The sequence below is a fragment of the Carex rostrata genome, chromosome 6, assembly GCF_964058835.1.
Source record: "Carex rostrata chromosome 6, lpCarRost1.2, whole genome shotgun sequence".
Lineage (NCBI taxonomy): Eukaryota > Viridiplantae > Streptophyta > Magnoliopsida > Poales > Cyperaceae > Carex > Carex rostrata.
The window spans coordinates 7776374-7786938 of record NC_135923.1 but is presented as its reverse complement, the minus strand read 5'-3'; the positions used below and the strand labels follow the sequence as shown (position 1 = coordinate 7786938).

Below are 10565 nucleotides of genomic sequence, written 5' to 3'. Positions count from 1 at the left end.
TCGCATGTGAGTATGCCTAGGTCGCACGCGGTATTGCATAGTGCACTGTTGGGCCAGAATCGGCTAGTTTTGGCCCAGATTAATTATGGAAATCGTGGGGAACAAGGCATAACATGGGGAACGTGTCTAGGTCGGTGGGAGCACTTAAGATCACAACAGATACGATCATCGATTTAAGTCATATAACATGTAAAAGAACGATCTAAATAGAAGGAAACAAATAGATGTAAAAGAACAATCAAAATAGATCTAAATAGAAGGAAACAACTAGAAGAAACAACAGACCTGATCTGATCGGGCACCATAATAGGGCTGGAGAGGTGGTGCGGAGGAGAGGGAAGTGATAAGCTCCGGCGAATACTGTAAAACAACAAAATTAATACTCCATATCACCTCTCTCTCATCTCTCTCCTGTAGATCGTCTCCTCCTATCTCATCCAGATCGCATCTCTATCATCTCTTTCCTCCAAATTGCCACAAGATGAATACTGTAAAATCACAAGATGCATATTGTAAAACCACAAGGTGAATACTGTAAAACAACAATATTAATACTCCATATCGCCTCGCTCTCATCTCTCTCCTCCAAATCGCCTCTCTATCATCTCTCTCCTCTATATCACTCCTCCATATAGCCTATTTCTCATCTCTCTCTTCCAGATTGTCACAAGATGAATATTATAAAACCACAAGATGCATATTATAAAACCACAAGATAAATACTGTAAAACAACCCAGTTATGCTCCAGATCACTTTTCTCTCATCTCTTTCCTCCATATCGCCTCTCTCTCATCTCTCTCCTCCAGATCGTCTCTCTTAGATCGTCTATTCCTATCTCTATGGTCAGAGCAGCGGCTAGGCCAATAGATTGTTGTGGATTCCAATGGTTGTGAGAAAGAAGAGCACGATCTACTTACTGCTCCTTCGACGGCGCTGCATTGGCGGCTGACCGAACTTCCCGACCAGGATCACCTTGAAAATGCCCGGATCCATTCCTCCTTCGAGCTCGCACGACTCGAAAGGACGCACATGACACAAGGAAGAGATGGAGAAGAGGAAGAGGTGGAGAAGAGGTGGAGGGACGGAGATGGGAGGCGGACGCAGCCGAAGAGAAAGTAGCATGAGAGGAGGGAGTTCGCCATCTGGAAAGGGTTTTGATTTTGTGTGGGTGGGTGCGAGAGAAAAACTGATATGAGAAAAGGAGAGAGAACATGGGAGATAGAGAGAGTTATTTATAAGACACTTAAGAAGTCTTATCTAAACATTTGGGTAAAAGTTGGATACAAAACGTTGGGTACTAAAACCTTTTCTCTTTAAAGATAACATTAAATTAATTAATAAAATTGCTCTTTTAATGAGTAACAGGCCTTGATCCATTTAGAAAATTAACCACCGGTCTTTGATCATTAATTGAGAATTAAAGGGAGAGAAAAAGAATAATCCTAATTGTAATTAACAATGAGTAGTTTTAACCCTACATCTTGGTGTGCCTCAATTATACACCCACATTTTTATCTTTATTTTTAAAATCTAAACAGTCAATTCGAGATGCTCAACATGATCTCCATAATAAAATATGCTTAACCAAATTTTATATTATTTTTAATTTTTTTTACTAATATTTTAGATATATACAAAAAAAAAATTAATGGTCTAAAAGATTCTGATTTAGTATCTATCTAAAAAATATAGTAAAACATTTTTAAAAAAATATAAAATTTAGTCTTCAAGTATATTTTAATATAGAGATTATATTTAGTAATTTGAATCAATAATTTGAACTTTGAAAATGGAGATACATACGTAAGATATGATTAGAATAGAAAACAGTGGGGTCATTTTGACCCCACTCATTAATAACACCACCCTATATTTTAATTCATTAAATAATGTGAGCATTGAAGTTGCACTATGATCCTTTTGACCAATTAAATAAGAGGCTGCTATTTTGGTCTCAAATAAGAGGAGAGAGACTTTGTTTTATAGATAGGGTAAGGCTAAGGTGCTATGGTGCTATGGGTTGTATATATAAAATTTGCCCTTAGTTACAATTCTTTAGTTTTTTATGTATCAAGATCATGAACCTTAAAACAATGTATTCAATGTACAAAAACAATTGGTTGTGCTTGTGCACCTTTATGGTAATCACTAATTAAGGAATATAATTTTGTGTTCCCTTTTACGTAATTATAATTATCAATATGACAAGATTATTTTTCATTTTTAAATTTCAAGTTTAGTTCAATTATTGTATAGACTGATATTTATAAAATGCATAGTGTTCCTGCTTATAAAATACTAAAGTATAATGTGTTTTAGTTGAAGGAAACTAACTCAACATAATAAGTTATAATTAGTTGAAGGAAATAGAAATGATCCAGTAAAAAGAAAGGTCAAAATTTTTGCTTACTATCTCTCAAAAGATGTCGTCCATCTCCCGTCCAGTACAGAATTCACCATTTTTGCTTCAAAATTCGTGCAGTATTTTACTTCTGAAATGACAGGATTCAACCTTTTTCAAGTAATTAAAAGAAGGACGAACTCTTTACTTGGCGATCAGAACGATTTTTTCTGACAAACGAAATCATTACTATATATAAATAACTATTAATAAACATAACTATTGAATTCAATCATAATATAAAAATTATAAAAGTTAATTTGATAATAATATTATCAACAATCAATGGATCACGGATGTTATCGACTCGCCACACAGTTTACCGCACGGTTGTATCCGCCACAGAGGATTTTCACTAGATGATGATGCCAAAGCTGAATTTTTGTTCTATTGCATAATTGGGTTCCCTTAATTTGTCCATATATCTAACCCCTCTCTCTCTCTCTCTCTCTCTCTCTCTTTCTAATAACTGTTCGTCCATTGCTTGAATAAACTCCTTACCGAGGCAACAAGCAACAGCCACTATACTAGAGAAAAAGAGGCATGGATACAAATACAATGGAAGCATTAGCAAATATATTGCTAAGGTTATCCTTTGTAGGGTTGTGCATTTTGGGGTTATACTTCTACTATGTAGTATGGCTTGTACCAGAAAGAGTTCGTAAGAAGTTGCTGAAGCAAGGGATAGGTGGCCCGAAACCGTCTTTCCCGTATGGCAGCATATCAGAGATGAAGCGGCTTACAATAATGGAGAAGAATAAGAGAGATGCAGGAGCTATAGGAGCAATCAAGCATGATTATCGATCTGCAGTGTTCCCGTATTATGAAAAATGGAGGAAAGAATATGGTATGTGCATAAAATTTAGCTCATCTTAATTTTGTATTTTGTTATTACTTTATTTATTATCACTTGCTAATCTACATGTTAGTGTAGTATATTATGCATGGTACTGAATTCATTTTGTTAAAATTGATGTATACATTGACTCTTTGGACTGATATACAATATCAGTGTGAATTACATAATTTTGGAAGTATGCACAAGTGTATAACCAAAATCTGTTTTATTTTTTTCTATTTTATTTTGTCGTACTATTTATATGCATGTCAGACGAAAGTGTCCTAATTCTTAAAAGCGTAACAGTAGTGAAAATTAATCATACCAGTAAACAGTAAACACTATTAATAATTTGTACAAATTAACCACAGGATAGGGATGCATGATAATTGTGCTTTGCCTTGCATGATCTGTCTCATCAAATAATTTTGTGATTGCATATATGTTCCTTTGTTGCTATTAATTAAGATTTTTGTCATGGCAATTGATTGCATAGATAATTAATGTTAGACGCCGACCATGATTAAAACTGTTCTTTGGAATCTAGCACAATTGCACAAACATGACTTACATATAATTGGAGCAACTCTAGCTAGCACGGATATAACTTAATAATAATTGGAGCACTTTTGCATCAATATCCTTGCAAAAGGTTCAAATTTTGTTTCCATCACATCTGGCCATCTGGGTTCCAAAAGCAAAGTTTATGCACTCGCCTCTCATTGTCCATCAACACCAAGTTGATCTATTGGCATAGATTTCTGAAAAGATATTATTAAATTATAATAATAAGGAACTCAAATAATAAAAAATAACTACTAGAACAAATTTTCTAATATGAAAAGGACATGCACTTGGACTTTAGTAGGGAAAGTTATGGTATATTTTTTTAGTAGATGATATATATCTCGCCAGAGGAGTATAAATATAGCTTTCTTATATATTTCTTGGTGAATGAATTTTTCAAATTTTCAAATTAAATTAAAGTCTAGCTTGGGGTCAAGAAGCTGTCAATCTGCACAAGAGGACAGGAAAGAGAAAGGCATGGATAAATGAACTGCAGTCGGCACATGCAATACTCGTCCCGTTGTCGTTTTGCTATAGTCCTTGTTACATTTTAGTTAATTTGGTAAATATATAGTGATTAATGTTCAATTAATATTCTAATTAGGTATATATTGAAGGTCACTTGGTTCTGACACACTTTAAGGAGTCTGATTTTTGTGTCTTGTTTATTTTATTTTATTTTATTTTACTGAAGTAGCGGTTAGTATTATTTCTTTATTGATTTTCTGAAATACAAATATGATTATTTAGCTATCAAGTCAACACATCCAGAGCTTATATTTCAATGAAACAGTATCAGTTTATTTCAGAGAATATAAAAACAAAAATAATTACATTTAACAAGGTCTCCAGGGTCGTGAGACTATGATACTACGGGTAGCGTACATTGGTCTGTACTTTGGATCAAAAAATTTGTTTTTAAGTTCAAACAGTCGATATGACCGTTAAACATAATCTCAATATGAAAATATATTTGCAGAATAAAGTTTATATTTTGTAAAATACTTTTGCTATTTTTTATACAGGTAGAAAATCATTGTTTTTAAATGGTATAGAATTTTTAGATCAAGTGAATTTCTACCTATCTCAACAAATAGTAAAAAATCTAAAAAATGTAAAATTTAATCTACAAGTATGTATTTTCATATAATGATCATGTTTAATGGTTCAGATCGATTATTTGAACTTTATAAACAAATTAAGATATTGATTCAAAGTAATGAAGAATGTGTACTATGCATAGTACCATATAGCCTCACTCAAAGTCTACAGCTAATAATTAATTAATTTGCCCTCTTCACTTCAATGCATATCTGGATAAAGCTTGTGTACTAATAATCGTCAACTTTATTTGCATTAATTAAGTGGAAGCACATTGGCCCATACTGACGCCCCTTCCAGCGAAAAAAAGGATCATAACTTTACAAATTAAGCAAATTATTAAGTAGCATTAGACAACAAAATCACCCAGAAAAGGGATTTTGTGGGGAAGGTTTTTGGGGTACCTGGGTCCCCAATACATGTGATACTAACAAAGAGCACTCAACGGTAACGGTGAAATATAAACAAAATAAAATAAAGGTAATAATAAAAGTCGTAGCTGATACTGTCAGATCTCTTTGGGCCCATTTTATTCATACCAATTATGTGCCAATTTTTTTCTGACAGAATCGTCCAGTTCCACCCAAAAAAGGGATTCAAATATTTAAATGAAGTGCCTTGACTTTATTTGTTCTTGCTTTGTATGGTGTACACTGTACAAGTACCTATTTTGTCATTAATTTACTTGTTTGTAAAAAAATTAATAATTGTGGCGTGGATAGGTGCGGTGTTTGCGTACAAGATGGGGAGGGTGGTGATGGTGCACGTTAGCGAGGCGGAGGTCGTTCGGGAAATATGCTTGTGCGTGTCATTGGAACTGGGGAAGGGCACGTACTTGAAGAAGACGCATGAGCCGCTCTTTGGCCAAGGCATCCTTAAGTCGAACGGTCTTGCCTGGGCGCACCAGCGCAAGCTCATCGCACCCCAGTTCTTCCATGACAAAGTTAAGGCAAGTGCGTTTATAAAAAAAATTTCCTATTTTTTCACTTTATCTTTTCAAACGAAAAAACAAATAAAAAAATTTAAAGCGTTGTTTTGATTTCTTACAACACTGATAATAAAGTCAAAATTATAAAAACCATAATTCATGCACGATATGATCATCAAAATAGTATTGTCAATATCTTTATCTGAAAATACGAAGTCTTTTGCTTTGAGCATCTCACATTATTACTATTTAGTACCGGTGCTTCATGCAATATCTATTCATGTGCATATTCTTAATTCAAGTTGCTTCAATATTAATTCTTATATATAGTTGATGGAAGCCTTTTGCTTTGAGCATCCACATTACTACCGTATACTAGTGCTCATGCAATATCAATTCATGTGCATATTCTTAAATATTCAAGTTGCTTCAATATTAATTCTTACATATAATTGATGGACAGTAGGTTCACATGAGTATATTCACCGGTCACCACTAATTAAGTGTTCCAATGCAGCATTTATTAATGCTATCTTATCATAATAATTAAATGCCTCTTCCGGTTGGCCAAGGTCCACCAAACTACTAAGTTAACTATATTAAAAAAAAAAAAAGATTTCATTCTGTATGTTATTCTTACACTGGTGACTGGCCTGGTCACTGTCACTAATTACTTAGGATTTTGCGGAGTGGGACTGTCCACTTATTCGATCCAGATCCTCCAATAAAAATTAAGCAATAAAGTCATAATGTTGAAAAATAGTGGCTTAAACTTTTGGATGAGTCATCAATACATCAAACAAAGTATAAATAGTCATTATTGATTTGATTTGATTTGATTAGATGATTCCTATGTACCATGCATGATGTCTAGCAAGAATTAATAATTAATAATTAGAAAGGAAATATCCTCTTTTTTCATTCTATTTGAGTAATAAAATAAAGATTAATTTTTTTTAATCATCACAATCCAAATCATTAAATTTGTTAAAATATGTAATGGGCTATGTTTAATTTTTCTATTTTATCCTTGATTTATCTAATGATCACAATCAATTTCAATTTTTTTTCCTCTTTAAAAAATGGTGTATTTGAGCAAATTTCTATTTTTTTTTTTTTTATGCTACCTTTTGGATTGTCTGTTTCTAAAAGCAAAATTAAGACTGGCAGCATAAACTATTATTATTCGGATGCCTAAAATAATGAATTGATGGCACAAATCTTTAGATGATTTTATCTAGATTCCTTACCTTTCCTTGGCAGATTGGCAGTCAGTGGCTAAATAATTTCCTTGTTATAAATTGGCCTGTGGAGAATAACCAAACTAATATTCTTATTCAATAGGCAGTTAGTGGCTCCGCATATAGATAGATTTACTCTCCAATCACATGCCTTTACACACTATTTTTCAGATGTACGTATGTCGTGTGTGTTTGATCCCTGGCTGCTTTATCAAAAGTAGGAACTGTTGGAATAGATTTCATTTTAGATCTAGAGCAACTGAAGGGGCCTTAATTAGGCCTGGGTCATATAGGCCACTAACCGCAGGCCCACTAACAGAGAGGAACCTTCTTTACTTGGGACCAAAACTTCCTTGGTCCGGTACAAAGGCCACAAGAGCCAACATGGTTAAGCGATCTCATTTATGACCTTTATAAGAGACGAGATACGTATAAGCCCTAATAAGAGCTTATTAGATGGTTAAAATGCCTCATGTTTCCTTATGGAGTGAGTCTATGGTATTATGCATATCACGGGTTGTTACCGTGCTACGGCTCTATATTCGAGTTTTCAAATTCTAATGGTCGATCCGAACCGTTCATCTTGTTCTCCATATTAATATGTGTTTGGAGACCAAATTTTACATTTTTTGAAAATTTTTTACTATTTTTTTAGATATTTAGAAAATCACTTGATCTGAAAATTCTGGACCATCCAAAAACAGTGATTTTCAATAAATCTAAAAAAATAGTAAAAAAATTTCAAAAAATGTAAAATTTGGTCTCTAAACACATATTAATATGGAGAACAAGATGAACGGTTCGGATCGACCATTAAGATTTGAAAACTCGAATATATAGCCGTAGCACAGTAACAAATCGTAATATGCATAGTACCATAGACTCACTCTTCCTTATGTATCATATTTTTTATCTCTGTTTTTTAAATAATACAAATAATGATCTGAACCGTTTAACATGATTTCCATATTAAAATGTAATTGGAGAGTGGAGACCAAATTTTATATATTTTTTAGAAAAAATTTACTATTTTTTTATAGGTACAAAATATTCAATAAGGCCCTTCTATGTTCTATGGTTATGTCTGGTCCTCACCCAGCGTAGAGGACTCACCATCTCCTACCTGACACATGATCTCCACAGCTTATCAATTTATTATATCAACTGTAGTCCTTCATGTCAGCAAGAGCTACACTAACAATTTAAGGTCATATGATAAAAATGTAGGGTATGGTGGATTTGATGGTAGATTCTACAATTCCCTTGCTGAAATCATGGGAAGTCAAAATAGAGCAGAACGGAGGAATTGCAGACATCAAAATTGACGATGATTTGAGAGCTTACTCCGCTGACGTCATCTCCCGCGCATGCTTCGGGAGCAGCTATGTCGAAGGAAAGGATATATTTTTTAAGCTTAGGGCTCTTCAGAAAGTCATTTCAAAACCTAACATGTTAGCTGAAATCACTGGCTTAAGGTTTGTAATTTATTTATAGTAATACTTTAGTGAGAAAATTAGGAAAAAAACTAGTACAAAAGATTCTGAAATTCATTTTGAGTAAGCATACCATAAATTAAATTCCAATTTCCTTTTTGGAAAGAAAAAAATATTAAACATTGTCATGGATTGCTCACAAGATTTATATCTATACTAAGGTACCTTCCAACAAAGCGCAACAGAGAAGCATGGAGACTAAACAGAGAAATCCATGCACTGATACTAAAAATTGTGAAGCAGAACGGAGAGGAGGAAAGAAATCTTTTGAGCGCAATACTACAAAATGCGAGCATGGATCATATGGGGCCGAAGGAGGCTGACGAGTTCATAGTCGACAACTGCAAGAGCATATTTTTTGCGGGGCATGAAAGCACAGCTGTCACCGCCACGTGGTGTCTCATGCTGCTCAGCATGTATCCGGAATGGCAGGAGAGAGTTCGTGCTGAGGTGCATGATGTGTGTGGTGAAGAACCCTCTGATGCCAAATCACTCCAGAAAATGAAGATAGTAAGATTTTTATTACAACCATTTACTTTGATAAGGAAGTTCTGTTTTCTGTAATTATTCTGACCTTGCAATTGTTTTAGAGCACAAATAATTTTTCAGATGGAACTATGAAGGCTCAGACTAAGTATAGTTTAATAAATTTACTGAATACATAATGTATTTGAATTTGAATGAATTTAAAAATCCCTTTACTTGCTTAAATGGTATAATTAATTCAATACATTTCCTTTTGTAGCTAACAATGGTGATCCAAGAAGCACTACGGCTATACCCACCAGGCGCCTTTGTCTCAAGGGAGGCTCTACAGGAGATGAAATTAGGAAGCATCATTGTACCAAAAGGCGTCAATGTATGCGCACCGGTATCGACGCTGCATTATGACCCCAACATATGGGGAAAGGACGTGCACGAATTCAACCCTGAGCGGTTCTCCAACGGGCTGATCGGTGCATGTCGGCCCCCGCACATGTACTTGCCATTCGGTGCCGGGGCCCGCACCTGCCTTGGTCAGAACTTTGCTATGGTGGAACTTAAAATTGTGCTTTCATCAATCATATCGAAGTTCACTTTCTCACTTTCAACAAAGTATAGGCATTCGCCTACCTTGAGGCTTATTGTGGAGCCGGAGTATGGAGTAAATTTGGTCTTGAAAAAAACATGATTTCTATTATTGGGTAATCGTATTTAAATTAGAACAATGGATTGGATCACGGGATAATCTAGATAGCTTCTACTGATGTTGATTGAAAATATTTGTTTTATTCACGGGATACAAGTTAGATAATGACTAATTAGTTGGTGCTTAACTGCCGATTTTGTACATAATCATAATCATAATCATCATAATAATAATAATAATAATAATAATAATGATGATGATGATGATGATGATGATGATAATAATAATATTAACAACAATAATGTTCATAAGCTAAACAAAATTGAGTCAGTTAAAAGAATTCAGACCTCATCGAAATTTACGAAATAAATTAATAAAAGAATAATTATTTCAATCTCCCACACTCCAGTACCCGCATTGTACCCCCATCTCTTAAACAGATTTTAACTTCCCATAAACTAACTTAACTAATTAGTTTAATTAAATTTATTCACAACACTGTGATCTTCCAAATTTAATTAAATTCATGGGTATAAATACTTGGAAGATAATAAATTAATACTTGCAAATTAAGATATTAATACTTGCATGTCTAACTTGATATAACTATATAGAGGGACCACTCAAACTACATGGGAGAAGAATCATATACGTTTTTAGAGGTGGGTTTTTTTTTTCAATATCTTCCACATTTCTCACGTTCTATGAGGAACTTTGCGAATCTAAAACCATGAACGTATTCTACGCAATTTTATCTTTCAAATGAGATCCATAATGACGTACTTTCGGATTCATCGTCACACAAGTATTTATACCTCATTGTGCAAGTATTTATACCTCATCGTGCAAGTATTTATACCTATACT

General features: G+C 34.0%; 1 protein-coding gene across 1 annotated transcript; it reads left to right on the top strand.

Moving 5' to 3' along the window:
• Positions 1-2857: 2857 nt before the first annotated feature.
• On the top strand, positions 2858-9872 carry LOC144555294 (cytochrome P450 714B3-like). The gene is made up of 5 exons (XM_078303583.1): positions 2858-3249; positions 5631-5857; positions 8305-8552; positions 8732-9080; positions 9316-9872. The coding sequence occupies exons 1-5, from the start codon at positions 2946-2948 to the stop codon at positions 9739-9741; spliced, it is 1554 nt and encodes a 517-aa protein (XP_078159709.1). The 5' UTR covers positions 2858-2945; the 3' UTR covers positions 9742-9872.
• The last annotated feature ends 693 nt before the right edge of the window (positions 9873-10565 follow it).

Excerpts from the sequence above, each read along its gene's own strand:
- LOC144555294 (XM_078303583.1), top strand. The coding sequence starts at position 2,946 with ATGGATACAAATACAATGGAAGCATTAGCAAATATATTGCTAAGGTTA. Across the intron at positions 3,250-5,630 it reads AAAATGGAGGAAAGAATATG|GTGCGGTGTTTGCGTACAAG; the intron begins GTATGTGCATAA and ends TGGCGTGGATAG. Across the intron at positions 8,553-8,731 it reads GCTGAAATCACTGGCTTAAG|GTACCTTCCAACAAAGCGCA; the intron begins GTTTGTAATTTA and ends ATCTATACTAAG.